This window comes from Protopterus annectens, chromosome 13.part0 (genome assembly GCF_019279795.1).
Source record: "Protopterus annectens isolate FY-2018-M chromosome 13.part0, PAN1.0, whole genome shotgun sequence".
In the NCBI taxonomy this organism is placed as follows: domain Eukaryota; kingdom Metazoa; phylum Chordata; order Ceratodontiformes; family Protopteridae; genus Protopterus; species Protopterus annectens.
This window is the reverse complement of record NC_056747.1, coordinates 786212773-786230790: the sequence shown is the minus strand read 5'-3', so window position 1 is coordinate 786230790 and position 18018 is coordinate 786212773. Positions and strand designations below refer to the sequence as shown.

General features: G+C 38.2%; 1 protein-coding gene across 5 annotated transcripts in view; it reads right to left on the bottom strand.

Moving 5' to 3' along the window:
- Window positions 1-18018, bottom strand: part of SPECC1 (sperm antigen with calponin homology and coiled-coil domains 1) — an 894647-nt gene that overhangs the window by 420248 nt on the left and 456381 nt on the right. Inside the window, exon 1 of one of the 5 annotated variants that reach the window (XM_044054508.1) lies at window positions 5110-5326. The exons of the other annotated variants lie outside the window; for them this stretch is intronic. Within the exon in view, the coding sequence (XP_043910443.1) occupies window positions 5110-5149 (40 nt within the window). The 5' untranslated portion in view covers window positions 5150-5326. Of the gene's footprint in view, window positions 1-5109; window positions 5327-18018 lie in introns of those variants that run through there. 5 annotated transcript variants of the gene reach the window in all.

The following is an 18018-nucleotide window of genomic DNA, read 5'->3' as shown; positions in this document are numbered from 1 at the left end:
CCCTAACAGCACCACTATCATTCACTGTGTTGTTGACCTAACAGCAACACTACAGCTCATTGTGATAGTGACCCCAATTGTACCACTATATCTCATTGTGTTGGTGACCTAACAGTAGCACTACTGTTTATTGTGGCAGTGGCCATAACAGTACCAATATCACTCACCATATTGATGACCTAACAGTAACACTACAGCTCATTGTAATAGCAGCCTTAATAGCAGCACTGTTGCTCATAGTGATAGTGACCCTATCATATCAATATTAGTTCTTGTGTTGGTGGTGCTAAAGTACCACTATTTCCCAGTGTTACTGATGACATTAACAGTATCACTATTGCCAGCTGCACTGCTGACCATAACCAAATCACTGTCAGTTACTGTGCCAGTGGTATGTAACAATGTCACATTCTGTGTCAGTAACACTAACATCACCACCAGCATTCACTATCCATAATAGTTAACATCACTGTACAATGTATTGTTGACCTTATCTGTGCCATTATCACCTCGATATGTTGGTAACCTTATCAGTATTCCTGTCACTTATTGTACTGGTGACCCTTATAGTACCATGATCACCCACTGTGTTTGTGACCCTGACATCATTAATGCTCACTGCTACAACATATGCAGGTAAAGGCAACAGTGGCATGATGTGTACTGGAGCACATATATTGCACTTCCACAGGAAGCAGAAACACAGAGATAAATGGCACTAAATTAAGGGTTGGCATCACTTAGCCCAGGGCCCTGATGCCAAGATGTCAGACAGCATTTTATGCAAAGACATAACTTCAGTTACTCAGTTTGCCAATGCTTATTTCAAATTTTCCCAAGCATGTTTTAACATTGTTGCTTGCTTGGTGTGTGTTGAAGTAATGCATGTGGCCTTTAGCTCTAATGCTTTCTACTGACTCTGAGGCAACAGCATCTCAGACAAAGACTTTGACTGCTCTTTCTCTTGGAGTAAGAATAATAAGGTAAGGAGGAGTGGGACATATCCACATCATTCAAAATGTTTTATTTAAATTTTACCTGTTGAAATTTACGCAAAACTAACTTACCTGTGAGTATACATATTTAAAGTACATGTAAATGTAGGTATGTAGTTTTGTGTAGTAAAGTATATGCAATTGTGCTTAGAGCTTTAAGTTTTGTGTGTCAAAGTAGTCCCACAAGTAGATCCTCCTTGTGGTGGGGTGTAGATTCCATGCTAGTTCTAATGGGACTACAGAAGAGCTAGAATAAGCAGGCTTTGAAGACATTTTGGAGTCTGAGATGGTGTTCAGTAAACAAAACACAGTCAGTGTATTGGAGAGAAACAAAATAAGTCATAATGCTGGATTCAACAAACTCAGAGGAGTTTTCATCACCTTTACTGACAGGTGTACTATTGCAAGACAGCTCATAAATAACTATAACGTTAGAACTCAGTAAAGATAGCAGACATTGCAAAAATGCTGCAATCAGGGCCCCTAAAACTGCAAATGATACACATAAGAAGGTGCCACCTGTGGGTGCATCAAGTCACTGTGCAGGGTACTACATAAATCATGTGGTGTTTCTTAACTCTGCTTCCACTGAAGGAAAAGCATCACAAAACAATCAACAGCCCTTTGAACATTAACACATTGACTGCTGTAGACCTGTTTAGTAAGCTCTGTGCAATAGAGGTAATGTGCCTAGTATAGAAGGAGGTGATGGAACAAAATTGTCTGGAAAAGTGTATAAATGTAGGGTATGTAGGGGTGGGTGGGGATGGGGGTAGAGTAAGGGAGCAGAGTGAGCCTGAGCATAGCGAGGGCAAACAGAGCAGGTAGAACCAGATACAAAACAGCTAGCCAGTGACAACAGGAACAGCCAGAGAAGAATTTGCCTGGCCTGCATGAAGGTTAGGAAAGGTATACACAGGCAGTATATTACCTGAGCTAATCTTTGCAGGTTAATAACTTTGTGTTGGCTGAGTTTTTAGAGGGATACTAGCATTTACCTTGGAGCTGACAAATTAAAGTAGAAAAGGAAAGAATTAAGGTGGGAAGCAGAAGGGACTGTATGGGACAGAGTAAAGCCGACCCAGAGATGTGTGCATGCCACTTAGAAGTTACAAACAGAAAAAGTACATCACAGTAGTACAATTACAAAACAAATATTTATTTAAGCAGTTGATAGCCATGTTTTATGTTATCTGAGCTAGGAATATAGCTGCAGGGTCCGCTGGTGGAATTATGGTGAGGTTAAATTGTTTGCAACTGGATGGCTGCATTTTAGCAGGATCCGCTTATGGAATTTCAGAGGGGTTAGTCTTCCATGAAAGTGTAAGTGAAGAGAAAAACAGAGTGATATAGTTATATTGGGAAACAGTAAACTGTGCACATGTTAATTATCACTGTAAAACTGCCAAATTAATTTAACTGAAAAGGTAGTTTAAATAACATCTACATCCAAAAATTGCAAGAAAAAAACTAAGGCATATACCAGAACAGAAGTTTTACAAACAGAAAGCAGATAAACACCTTAACTTAGTTATAAATTAGCAATGCTTTTAGAGCTAGCAAGTGTATTACAGTGTATGCTTCACTAGACAGCCACTATTATCAAAAGCCTGTAGACTCAGGTCATCACAAGTCAGATATCACAAGGAACCCATAAATCACTAATAGACCCACTAATATTCCAACTCAAACAAACATATTAACATCTAGGTCCAATTGACTAGCCACAGATTATAAATGCCATTAATATAGCTGTGTACTATACAATTTTAAGCTATGTACCCACAGTGCGAGTTGTCTAGCATAAACTGCAGTTGGAACACTAAAATATGCAGTAAAATCAGACAGTTTCAATACAGTAATCTGAACGTACTTGGCAAGCAGACACCGGGCTGGTCCTTACTAGTAAGTCATGCATTACCAAAACACCAGAAGCAATATAATATGCCCCTGTGCCACATCTCCAACGCATACAAATACTCCCAGTCCAAAGTCTGCTTTGGTATTGGAGGAATAAAAGAACACAGGTCTCAGCAAGCCCCATTAAACATAAGACCCCCCCCCACACACACACACACACACACACACACACACACACACACACACACACACACACACTCAGGTCAATCCATCCTCTTGCACATTACAGTGCTGAGCCAAAGGATACATGGAACTCCTCATGTATATCTACAACAAAGTGAACACCAGCCAATTAACACATTAGTTAGACCACCTGTCTATGGTATGGATGCATGGGTTTGAAGAGAAACTGGTTGTTGGCACATCCAACATCCTAATCTGTTTTTCTAAAGGTGAATGATGATGTCGCACTAATGGTTGTAGGAGTCATAGCAGAGAATACTGACTACAAACAATCAGTGGTTGTATTAAATAAACTGGTGAGCTGGATGGTACCTCCCATTATCACTACATCTTTGTACTATCAATCACTATAAGAACAAACTCTCCATTAACTATGGGCATTTAGCAGCTTAGCAAACAGGAGTAAGGCTACAAGTCTAGGTTTCATTCTATATTTCACCATTTGCTTATTATGTGACTTTGAGCAAGTCATTTATATACATACTGATCCTAGACAATTGTTAAAGAGGTACTTTTTTGTGCCCAGTGGATTTCCCTAGTTAACAAATTAAAAGAAAAACATAATTGTAATCGGTAACATTCCAACCTTTCTGGGATACTGTCCTTGTGCTCCTGCCTTAGAAGACAAAACTGGGTTTACTTCTAGGCATTTGGGAGTGATTAGAGCAAATGACCTGGTGGGCTGGAAGGTATATGGCTACCAGCCTCATGGAACTCTGGAAAGAATAAAACAGAGTGGCAAAGCAATAACAAAACCGACAGATACAAAGTTAGCAAGAAGTGGAAACGAAAAGTTAGTAGTCACATGGAGGGGGAATGACATCTCATTCAGAGGCAAAGAAATCTGATATTGTTGTTTGTCTTTTGGCTTTTCCTGGTTAGGGGTCGCCACAGCGGAACTCTGGTCCGCTAATGATTTTCAGTAGGTTTTTACGATGCCGAGTTGCCAGCTCGACGCCCAACCTTCAACAAAGGCACACCCATTCACGCATGTCTTCGGAATGCCACTGGACCGTGGGGAGGACATGCAGACTCCACACAGAAGGCACTCCCCGCATACCAGCCGAGAATCGAACGGGAGAACCTCTTGCTGTGAGGCAACAACGCTACCACTGCATCACCGTGGATTTTAATCAGAAATCTGATATAAATAATAAAAAAAAAGTGTAGCCTACATAATCTATATTTCTGCACAAGAACAGTGTGGTAACCAGTCTGTTATTTTGCTACAGTCAGTGGAACAATGCACACCATGAAATAGTTTGTGAGAGCAATGTTTCAGAGTCTCTATCTGAGGCAATGAATGTGACAGTTAAAACTATCTACTTGCAGTTAAAGGTCTCAGAGAGGGGGTCATCAGAGCTCTCAGTCAGTACCTTTTTTCAGTCAGATGCTGAACTAAACATCTTGGCAGGGTGAAGGGGTTTTATAGATTCCTGATCCCTCCATTTTGTTGTACTCCTCTGCTCCCTTTAGTCATACAAAACTATAATACCTGGTAGTAATTGCATTGGTAGATGCTTACACTCTGAATACTGTAGTAGCAGAAATACTGTCCGGGACAAAGAGCACCATAGCAACAGAAATTCAAGTCATTTGTAAAGAAACAGCATTTGTAGTGTCACAACTTGATATAAGGGATGCTGTGCCCAAACTGGTACATTTTACTTTTAGAGGTACAGCCCACGTAATGATACATGTTACTACCAGCTGGTAATTGGGGAAGTTTCAGACACATTTGGATGGAACTAAAAGGTGCAGACAGTAGTCTGAACTCAGATACATTATTTCATGAACTAATGTGTAAGTAAAATACAGTATTCTTATTTTCCCTATAATGTTCCTCCTGAATCAGAAACAAATGCATTATTTAGTGTGCAATACCCCACTAAACCTTTCCTGACAAGAGTCCAGTGACAAAAGACTCAGTAAAGATGAATGAATAGGGGGTTAGAGGTGACATTTGCCCCATGAAGCTGGCTTACAAACTTTCTCTTAAGTTTACACAAACCTGCTTCCACATCCTCAGCTTTTCCAGGCTGGTTACCCATCTTTCCAGATGTCGTCCAGGCTTCAGCATCCACTCCTCTCTACTGCTAATTCCAAATATAAATCCACACTCTAGGCTAGTCCATGTATTCCAGAAATGAGACCTTGTGAAGGTTTATGCTGCAGCCACTGAGAACATGCACTAGAAGCAAGCAGGCTGTTGCGGAGGGTCTGCATTCTAGGCCCACCTCCTAGCTCATTACAATATGATGCTGTGAAGGACAGCCTATGCGGCCGCTCCTTGAGCTGTGTGTAGCAAGGGCATTAATCGACAACCTCTTTGCAGGCCACAGAGAGGCAGCAAAGAACTGCAGCCAAGATTTTCAAAAAAAAAAAAAAAAAAAAGAGGCCAGAGAAACTGTTGCTAATCAGATCGTAGCCCTGCACTGCCCCCTGCTGGACACTATGATCTTTTAGTTTGCCTTGTATGCATCTGCTCAGGGATTTCTGTTTTCTTTCAGCTTTATTTTGATGCCATGTAAAAATTTAGGCGTACAACCTTCCACAACTCATGCTTTTATATACTGGCTGTGCTTGAAATTTATATATATTTATTTTTACTTTATTTGAGTCATATCCTATTAAAGTACAAATAAAAATGGACTTTGAGTGAGTCTCTTAACCAGCAAAGGGTATGTGTGTCCAATGGGATTAACTGACTACCGTTATTTTCTTTCGTTTCTTTCCACCGATAGACAGTGCCCTTGGTTTAGGAGTTTAAGTATCAGAGTACATGCTAGCACATTAATCCTTAAGATGATGGGAAGCCATCTTGCTTTGTACAGGCGAATAACATGATGCTTAGGGTGATGGGAAGCAAACCTACTTTATGCATGTTAATAGTATGGACTTGCAGTGATGGGAACTCATCTCGCTTTTTTACATTTTAATAACATGGCCCTTTGGGAGATGGGATACTACCCTGCTTTGTTCATGTTAACAACGTGGATGTAAAAATACTAAGAAGCTACTCTCCCTTGTGCCTGTTAACAACATGGCCCTTTAGAGAATGAAGATCCAGCCATTAATAACACAGCCCTTAGGGTAATAGGAAGCCACCCTGCTTTGTAAATGTTAATAACATGACCCTTAGGGTGTTAAGGTTGCAACCTGCTTCGTACATGTTAATAACATGGCTGTCAGTGTAATGGAAAACCAGCCTGTTTTATACATGCTAATAACATGGCCCTTTGAATATCAGGGATCCACCCTGCTTTGTGCATAATAGTAACATTGTAGCAATGATAAACTATCCTGCTTCACACATGTTAATAACTTGGCCCTAAGCGTAATGGGGTGCCACCCTGTTCTATGCATGTTAATAACATGGCCCTCATGATCATGGGAGGCTACCCTGGTTTGTACATGATTACATGATCATTAGGGTAATAGGAAGCCATCTTGAATTGAATATGTTAACAACACAACCCTTAGTGCAATGGGAACCACCCAGCTTTATACATGTTGGCAACATGTCCATTAAGGTGATGAAAAACCACTCTACTTTGTATGTGTTAAGAACATGGCCGTTAGAGTGTTGGGAAGCCACCCTGCTATGTGCATGGTAATAACATGACATATAGTGTTATGTGAAGTCATAGTGGTTTATATGCATTGATAACATGAACTTTAGGGTGAAGAGGATGCACCTGCTTTGTACATGTTAATAACATGGCCATTAGGGAAATGGGAGCCACTTTGTTTTGTGCAGATTATTAGCATGACACTTAGAGTGATGGCAAGACACCCCCTTTGTACATATATTCATAGGTAACTTAATGTCACAACGTGTAATGACCATTCTTATCTTCCCAGGACCCTCCCTGAGGCAGCACATCCTTTCTTCAGGAGAGTCATACCAGTCTGTGCATACTTTTCCAGTCATCTAGGTTATCATTAAAGTAATACAGTTAGTCTCACTGCTTCACTGCTTTAACATGCAGGGGAAGTTTATTCCAGAGGTTTAGGAGATGTTGTGTAATAAACTTGTCCCTCCATCACATTTTATTTATCTGTTGGTGAAGATTTAGGTACCTGGTTTTAGTACTGGTAGATATATTAGACTTGTGGAACTATGGGAGGTCCAAGACTACAGGGGATCTAACAGCACATTAAGTGAGACAGAGACTTCCCCCATACCTCTCAACCTGTTAGACTGAGAAATCTGGACAAAGCCTATAAACATGGGGGAGGGCAAAGGTCCAAAAATAGGGACAAATTTAAATACTGCTTTTATAAACTTAGAAAGTTGTTAGAACAACAGGTTTTGTATTGGCATGCATTTTCTGAAGGATATGAAGTCTGAAACTCAAAAGTATGCCATTATTTAGTAACTTTAATCTGCCTTGATTTGCCAGAAAGCCAAAACTTTTATGAGGAACAGACTAAAATATGAGGCAAAACTCTGGACATTCTGCAAAAATCTGGACAGTTGAGAGCTACGATTTCCTCTCAAAAGTCTATAAGACACTGAATAAACGGATAGTTCTTCCAGACTCTTTTAGTAGAGTAGATAATTTAAACCTCTGATCTTTTTAGTAAGGAAGCTTTATGGTCCTTTAAATTGTTTGGTATGTTTAGTGAGATACATCCCAAAGGGAGCATTGTGCATGAGACGTGATTGATCAATGCTGAGTATAAGGGATTGATTACCTCTTTAGACCTTGATGATATTCTTTTGACAATTAACTGGGCTAAATAAAAGGATTTCCTGAAAAATCACTGTTACATCATGATGGTCAAAAGAGCAGGAACTATTTTAAGCCAAGTACCTAGGTCCCTAACTACATTTTTATTTTATAGAGGTGTGTTTATCTAGACAGTATCATCAAAGGAGGAGTTTTTACAAAAAGTGATGATGCTACATTTTTTAGTATTTAGTTTGAGACAATTTTAGTACACCATGAATTTACTAGGGTAAGTTCATTTTGGTGGGCTTGGGCATCATAGGGTGACTTAACTCCCTGTTTGCAATCGTCTGCAAACTTTGTTATCCAGAGGTCTTGTCTCTCTGCTTGGAGATCTGAGAAGTAAATAGCAAAAAGGAGAAGTTCCAGCACTTTGCCCTGAGGGATACCACTAGTCAGTTTCATACTTTCCAATAATGCACCTGCAAATCGCACTGTGCAAATTCTTTTTTTCAGCCAGTTTGCTGTCCGTCTTACCACACATGGGTTGATGTTTAAAGCATTTAGCTTTTGTATGATGTCAGAATGGGGAGTTGTGTCAAAGGCCTTAGCCAGGTGAAGCTACACTGAGTGCAATGCATGGCTACCATCTGCAGCTTCCATAACTCTTTTAAAGATATTTATACATATGTATATATATATATATATATATATATATATATATATATATATATATATATATATATATATATGTCTACTTTGTTTCACGGAAAGCTCATTTCACTGAATTTCAATTCACCATGACCAAATCGCTGAAAGCTCAAATTACTGAAAATTAATTTCACCGAATCTCATTTCACTGAAGTGAAGTACTGGCACTGTGTAGAGTACTGTAATGCAAGTAAAAGGTATATGCCCTTTTCCCTACTTTAGTGTGATCTTGGGGTTAGTAATATAGAGTTAAAGGGTGTGGGAGGGCACAGCCTCCCACATTGGGGGGTGTGGGGAGTGTAGCCCCCCCCACTTGGTTTGGGTATATATTGTCTTCTGGAAAGAGTTAGTCATTGGTGTTGTAAGTATGTATGTCTATGGTTTAAAATGTATTGTTTTGAACCTTTCGGTGAAATATAATATAAAACCAAACTAGGTGAGGGGGCTACACCCCCCCCCAACTGTATATAGTAACTCCAGGGTCACACTACAGTGGGGAAAAGGGCATATACCTTTTACTTGCCTTACAGTACTCTACACAGTGCCAGTACTTCACTTTAGCGAAATGAGATTCGGTGAAATGAGTTTTCAGTAATTTGAGCTTTCAGCGATTTGGTCAGGGTGAATTCAAATTCAGTGAAATAAGCTTTCAATGAAACAAAGTAGACTCATATATATATATATATATATATATATATATATATATATATATATATATATATATATATATATATATATATATATATACACATACATACATACACACACACACACAGACACACACACACTCACACACACACACACACACACACACACACACACACACACACACACACACACACACACACACACACACACATGTATTTATATTTGTTTACTGAGTTAGAACACTGATCAATTAGGCGCAATTACAGGCTGAGCCCTTATTTTTATTGGTATAAAACAATATTATAAACAATAATAATATTGTTTTAAAACAATAACTGGTTAATAACATGGTCATCAGGGTGATGGAGAACCATCACCAGATAGTTAGACAGTGATGCCCCTTCACTGTGACCCCACCATAAATCTATTTCTTTTGTTAAAACCAGTTTGTAGCTTCAGGTAGTTTTTAGATGAGTTTGTGGTAATTACAGGTATGTAGGTTATCAACTAATATGGAATGACTAAACATTTTCCAAATATTACTGGCTTCCTTTCTTAAACAGCTGTCCTTGTGTTATGAAACATAGCAAGCAGCTTTGCATCTAATTTTATTTGCAAACTGGGTAGGTGGTCCGATCCATGAAACCATTTTTCAGCCACACTTGGGTCAAATTAGGCACAAATGACAGAAATACTTCATATACAAATTCTGAAAATTACATACATTTGTAAATAATGTGAAACAATGGATAATGTAAATATATCAGACAAGATTCACAGCAGAAAGTGATTCTCAAAAAATAGACTGCAACATCTGTCTGTTTGTAAACATGGCAATTTTTGTACATATCGGAATGTAAAGATATATCCACAAGGGCAGGAAGACAGAATACATTTAAAACAGATCTATCTTAGCTACAAGAAAGGAGCAGGAACAACCTGAGCTACCCTAATATTTGTCATCATTTTTCATTGTAATTATAACACTCGCAGGATGTGGTTACATGCTCATATTGTCTGGTCCTGAATTCCATAAATCTCAGCTAATTTGCAATGCGAGCAGCAAATGGGTTCCATATTGACAAACCAATCTTGTTAAAGGCTTTCTTCTCTGACAAGGCCAAAGGATGGTCTTGATAGGGTTAGTATACCTTGATGTTGAGATTTGTAAGGGGGCTTTATTGAGAAATTGGTATATGCTTGTCTTCTAATAAAGAATCAATATGGACCCAAATAAACTCCAAGGTATCATAATTCTTTGGTGGTGTAAGGGGGTTGTATCATTAGGTGCATATTTGGTCCCTTTGTAGTGTTAGCCAGCATGGCTTGAGTCTTTTAAAAGTTTAGACACAGGACCAAATTACTGCCAAGTATAAAGTTAAGGTCTGACTTATAAGGGTCGATGGTCAGAAAACCAGAGTACAGGTAATCTATCTATGGATTGTAAAGGATTAATATTAAGTGGACAAAATGGAACTTTTCATAAATAAATATAAGGTGTTCAATCACTTACACCTGTGGGAATTCACACTGTAACAGAGTGTAATATTGACTGACCTACCAGAAGTCTTGCATTTTTACCAAAGTGGTAGCTGGTGAACCTTTCTTATTTATTTTGATCAAAGCCATTTAAGCACTGTTCTGTTATGAGTCTCAGAGTTAAAGGTTTTGGTCAAATCAACAAAGATTGCTTCTCTTCCATATCTCTGTGAATGTTACTTGTTAGGTACAGTGATAAGATGCTGGTGCTGTGCCATTTCTACAACATGTTGAATTCCACATAGGCGTCTGTTGTTTTCTATGTGGCATTTTAGCTGGCTAGACACAGCCTATTGCAGGACCTTTGAAAGATAGGATAGCAATTATGATTTGCTAGTGCAATTCAGTTTGGGAAGATGGTTCAGGCTTATGAATAAGTATCACTATAGACACCTTGCAATGCTCTAGTAAGGAGCCAAAGGAGAGTTAGAAGTTAATAAAAGGTTTAAGAAAAATGCCAATAAAGATGTTACATGCCTTAGTGAACTTTGGGAATAGGCTATATCTGCACCTACTTTCCTATAACTAGGAATACTTTTTAAGCTGGTGGTTTATCTCTGTACTGCTGAGTGAGTGGATGGAAAATGTTGAGATGAAACCGAGTATTTTTGTCAGTGTTATATTTAGTGTAAGACTTATCTGCATCTTCTGACCAGGCTGCCTGACATGAAAAATTTCAGTGCCAGCTACATCATGTGAAGGAGGACCGAGCTGACTGCCATTGTAATTCTGCATAATTCCCCAGCATCTAATCCAAACCCTACCTCTTTAATATTTTCACCAATACTCTCTACAAATCCACACAACAGGTCTTCCTAATACAATATGCAGATGACACCCTGGCGTATTTAAAAAAAAAATACTTTGGAAGCTTTAAAAGCCACTGAAGCATGGCTTGTAATTCACCACCCATGCTCACCCTTCCCCAAAATAAATATAAACTAATAGTTTTTTTCCCCAAATCCCTTTCTCATGAAAAAAACAAAATTTAAAATATTTTTTCTTAATAATGCAAACATGGAAGTCACTTCTAACAGTAAATTATTAGAGATATAGTGGATGATAACATTAAATTTGACCTGCATATGCAAAACTGCAATAAAAACTACCCCAAAACTAAGGATGCTTTACAGAGCCAAAAACATTTTCACCAATGAAACTAAAACTACACTTGCCACTACTTATCTCCTCCCCTCATTACTTTATGGCACACCCATCCTTACTACAGGGGCAGCTTGTGCTATTGGAATGCAGGATTGCAACCACCCCAGCTGTAAAAATGAAAAGAAAATAAAGTGTTGCGTTTGCAGCAGTACAAACTGTGTGTGTGTGTGTGTGTGTCACATTTGCAGCAGTGCAAACTGTGTGTGTGTGTGTGTCACATTTGCAGCAGTACAAACTGTGCGTGTGTGTGTCACATTTGCAGCAGTACAAACTGTGCGTGTGTTATGTTTGCAGCAGTGCAAACTGTGAGTGTGTCACATTTGCAGCAGTGCAAACTATGTGTGTCACATTTGTAGCAGTGCAAAGTGTGTGTGAAATGCCCCAGTCAAATATACCCAGTGGGTAGACTCAAACCCTGTACCTTGGGAACAGGTAGCAAGAGCTTAAATTCCCTACCCACCACTACTTGTGAATTTTTTGCCTCATATTTTGTTCTGGTGAAATTTGTGGTTTTCTTGATTTGAATAATAACAGGCATTTGAATTTCAGACTTCATATTCTTCAGAAAGTACATGGTAACACAAAACCTTTTATTCTAGCAGTGTTCTGTTTATAAGATCAATATTTGAAATTTATCCCTATTTTTGGGACTGTTTTCCCCAATTATTGGTTTTGTCCAGGTTTTTTGAGCTAAGAGGTTGAGAGTTATGGTGAGAACTGAATTCACTGAATATGTTTTAGAGCTGTATTCCCCCATTATTGGCTTTGTCTAGGGGTTTTTGTGCTATGAGGTTGAGAGCTATGGTGAGAAATGAATTCACTAAATGATAGCCATTTAAGTTTCATTCTACCTGCCTTTCAAGAAACAGTTGATTTGGCATAGTGGTATGTTTCTCTGACTGTAGTGCACAGAGTTCAAGACTAAGCAGTGAAATACACGGTGGTAAAACAGCATTTTATTCTAGCAACTTTCCAAAATTATACAAGCAATGTTTAAAATGTGTCCCTAGTTTTTCGACTTTGGTCCCCCCCCCCCAAAATACATTTTGGCTTTTTTTCAGATTTCCTGTGCTTCAAAGTTGAGAGTTACAGTTGAGTGTCAAGTGGATTTTACAAGGAGCTGAGAGCTTGAAGAGAAGTTTAATGCTGCTTATGGTAAGTCTGCTTGTATTGTTAATTGCACAACAGGTAGTGTACTTGCTTTTGATGCAGAAGGTTGTGGGGTCTACTCTCACAGTATATAGATGCATTGCTGATACTGGATGCTGCAGTCCTGAGAACGGCCTCTTTGGCCGAGATGCCTAGTAATGATGAACCTGATCAGTTTGCCATCCATTCCCAATTGCAATATTACTAGCTTATCTTTTTTATTGTAATATAGGCAATTTATTCCTCAATGGCACTAGGCTCTTTATTTGTAGATAAAACAATGAAATATAAAGTTGTTTGCTAGCAGCAACCTCTTCATTAATTACAGATCTATTTAATGTGGAATTATTTAGATGACTTTTACTTCTGCAGAGATTGTGCATATTTACTGATACTGGTGGATTGTAGAAGTTTGAGTAGACTTTTATGATGGAAATGTTCTGAACTGGGCAGTTTTGTCATTATTAGTGCATGCATTTTGTTTCATTGCTTACTGGAAAAATGTTCAAAACAATACATTTAAAATGCCCTCTAACAACTGTACTGTTATTATACAAGGAATATAATTTAATACAATCAGAAAGGTGTACCGAAGAACACATGTATGTTTCCTGTGCAAGGGGCCTATGATTTGAAAACAGCCCAAAGTTAATCTTTATCTGCCACTGGCCAGATGTATTTTTTTGAATGTGGGTTTCAGTGCTGTTTCAATGAATGTGAGTTTCAAGGGCAGAGAAGTTTTAATGCTAAGTCTATTTTCATTGTGAAACTGCATTGCTTTGTTTGGCAGATGTCTAGTAGTGTTTGTGCTGTAAAATGTAAAAATAAAACTTTTAAATGAAATCCAAATCATCGTAGAAGTAAAGCAGTATGCACATTACAGTGTTTGGGGTAAATGGGGTGAAATAACCAAGTAATGGGACTTTGAAATAGCTACAGAGGGGAAGCCCCATTCAACCATGGTTTTGTGAGGGGGGGGGAGGGCAGCAAACCCAGACAGCCCTGGCTGAACTATACCTCTTAACTGTCCAGATTTTTGCAGAATGAATAGATTCCTGCTTCTTATTTTTGGTTTGTTCCTCATAAAATTTGTGATTTTATGGCAAATCATTTAGGAATTAAATCACTAAATAATGACAGACATTGAGTTTCAGACTTCATACTCTTCAGAAAAATGCATGCTAAAGCAAGACCTGTTGTTCTGTCAACTAAGTTTATACAAGAGCAATTTTTAGTATTGTTTGTATGTTTCGCCAATATATTTGGCCTTGTCCAGATTTCCTGCATTAAGAGGATTAGAGGTACGCACAAATAAGTAACTTTATAGAATTAGGTATATCCAGACCTCTCAACTGTCCCTGATTTGGGCTCAAAATGTTGCTCTCCCCCTAATAATCCCTCCACAAAATGGCAATTTGGAAGAAAACATGGAGGGTTTACAATTAATTAATAATTGTAATGATCAGAGTTATAGATTACTTTTAATTTCAGAAATGCATATAGATTCTCTTATTTTGTCAGCTGCTCAAGTTAACAGTACTAATATTAAAAAAAGTGTCCCTTATTTGACAGGTTCCCAGCTGTATTGTGTGGCTATTTTATATTTTTGCTTCACATTTTTGGTCTGTTTTTCACAAAATTGTGGTTTTCTGGCAAATTAGTGGCAAATCATTAAAGATTGAAGTTAGAAAATAATGACAGACATTTGAGTTTCAGATTTCATACCATTCAGAAAATTCATACTACTGCAAGGCCTACTATTCTATTATCTTTCTAAGTTTATAAGAGCAATATTTAAAAAATGTCCTTATTTTTGGGCCTTTGTCCCACTTCTATTTATGGCTTTGTCCAGATTTCTTGCTCTGAGACTGAGAGGTATGACAAATGTGTCAGGGCTATCACTGTCAGCCAGAGACATTTCAAATTGTGACATACTTGTTGCACCCCACTCCCCCACGTAGTGACTCTGGATGTGTCCAACCAAGGCAAGGAGTAGTTATGCAGTGTAAGTGTGCAGCGTGTCCCCCCATCTAAGGTAGACACAAGTACTACAGTGGCTTTTCATCTGTCTTTGATTTTTCAAAATGTTCTGGTCTTCTGTCATATTTTTATACTGTTGATTTATGCTTCTTATTCAGAAAATGCATGTCATTCTAGTGCCTGTTGCTCTGTGTTTATGTAACAATGCTTTAATGACCATCAGGTAAGCTTGTCTGAGACTGTAAGATGCAAGCAAGCTTTAATAAGCATACTGTCAAAGAATTACCAGCATTGAAAGACTTTTTGTTGTTGCCATGCAGAGAATATTTACATAACTAGACAGCGTATAAGACTTAGGTATTGCAATGCATAAGACAGTATTTGTAATAATGGACAGAATTACAGTATTTTCAGAAGCTCATTACATTGGTTGGAGACTTGCAGTCATCTTTGCAGGCTTTACCCGTAAACTAAACAGAATGCCAAGCTATCATGTGTGGTCCATAACCTGTGCAGTAATCCTTTAAGCAATTTATCTTGAGCTTGTTTCTTGTTTGCTGTTCGTTTTTTACTTTGATGATGTTTTCCCCATGAAACAAGTGGAAAGTTGTTGTCAGGCAGCAGGTCTTTTTTGGATAAGAAACATTTTTACAAGTGGGGGTATTGCTATTTTTAGCATGTTACTTGGTACTTTTATAAAGCTGAATATAAATTATAATTAGAACTGCAGTGCAAGGAGAAGTGGTTTGAGTTGAGTGCTGCTTGTTTTTTATATCTGATTTTGACTGCCATTCCAGTAATGTATTTAAAAAGTAATTTATTTTTTCATGCCTCGCAACCTTTTTGTTTCCATCTAGATATTAAGTAAGCTGTCATGCAGCCAATGCATTGAAATATTTTTTCTTCTACAATTCATTTTGTCTTGATTGGACTCTCATAATGACAGTTTGGCAATGGCACCCAGGGCAGTGTATTTAATTTAAGTCCCAGTATTTGTGGTTTTTAGCATAGCTCCACCCCCTTTTTGCTTGGTCACACCCCATTCTTGTTGGCCACACCCATTCATCTGTCTCCTGCAGCCTCCCCCCCTTTGATTTGAAGTCACCAGCTGCCACTGCCTTACTAACCTCCAGGCATCACAAAAATCAAAATTTGAACAATGTTATAATAAGGCAGCTAAACTTGCAGCAAATACCCCTTTCAGAAACCACCACTGTATAACACTAAAAAAGCCTAAATTGGTTAGACCTACCTCATCAAATAACAGATTCCCAGCTTCTTACCACCTATAAAGTTATCCAACATCCATTTGCTTGTCCAACACTATATACCAATCTACACAACTATGTTCCCAGAAGGCCATTACAGTCCACTGACCAAAAACTCCTCTCTGTTATCAAACCTATCAAATCTACTGGGTATGGTGTGAACTCCTACCATGATGCTAAGGCCTGGAACTCCTCACCTGTATCCGTCAGGTCAATAACTTCCCTCCAGTTCTTTAAAACCATTCTGAAACACTTTTTATCCAGAATCTGGCTCTGTTCTTGTTTATCCCTAGATAAACTATATCTTTAAAAATGAACAGGTACTGATGCATATTTATATCTACTTACTACCCCTTCTTCACTCACTTCCTTATATCAATCAATTTCTCTCCCTAGACTCTCTATCTTAGTATGACATAACCCTGTTCATAGGTTCCTAGGTGTTTACTAAGCTAATGACCACTAGGGCCCTTATAAGCCTAGCTGTGCAACCCAAATCTGACCCTCACATTTGATTTACAAAGGGGTGATCTTCTATCTGTCTCTGTCCATCAGAAACATAGAAGCCAGACCAGGGTGTGAACTTCCATTTTTTTTTCCTCTCAATGCACATAGCAATTTCTGTTTGTATTATGCTAACTTGCATTCAATTTCTCTAAACTGGCTACAGTTTCTCTAAATATTAAATAATTGTCATATAAATCGTATCTAGTCTTAACCAATGTTTTCACATTAGGTCTTATTTGGTATAATTACTTAAACTGTAGATGTTTTTGTATTATTTCTGAAGACTGTAAAATTATTGTTCTTAAAATGTTTTTGTAATACTTTGGAGTTTTCCTCACTGGGCCTCTGCTGAAAATGGGCATCTACCCTGTTGGTCTTGTCCAGTAATCAAATGTCAATCAATCAATAAACAACCAAACAAATAAATAAATAAATGCATACATTTTATTGTAAATTGTCATCTAGCTGTGAGGTTACTGATTTCCTGTCCAAATCTGTGGGGTTCCTCTGTAGTGCTGATTACACTTCTTTGTGGAATTCAGTGTTGGCTCTTATTACTGCTGTTTTACATATTTTCCTTTTGGAACAGGAATTACATTTACTGGCATAGTCATTTCAGACTTGGGAAGCTGTCCAGGCTTTTTTCTTCTATCTATGGCCTTTCTTATCTCTGTTGTCATCCAAGGAACTGGATTGCTTTTGATCCTCTTTGTAAGTTTTGGATAATATTTTTGCTGCAGGACAGTGATAATCAACATTCATATCAAGCTTCATTGGATTGTTTTGTTGTGCTCTTTACTAATAAACGAGAAACATTAAATGAAATCTCATCCAATCATTTAGTAATGGTGGATGTCACATTTCCACACTTAACAACTATCATACAGGAAGTCAGCTGCAATAAACTACTGAGTACGATACCTGACAGCTGAGGTTTGATAAGCGGAAAATCTCTGTCCTATCTACAGCACAGCTGTCTTTTGTGTGTCAGCTCATTTCTAACTCCTTTAGCTAGACACCCCTCTGCACTTGGGTACCAATTTGCAGTGCACTTACTCTCTGTTCATGTTTTCACAAATATGTAATCACACTTACTGCACAAATACTAGTGAGAATATAATAATAACAGGAGTACTGCTGGGTACTGTAGTCCATCAATTCAAACCTATTCATAGCCTAAAGTGGCTACAGCCTGTCTACTGACTCTCCTCAGTATAATTACAATCTGCACACTGGTTACTGTTGCTTTGTATAACATACTAATCAGGGCAAACCATA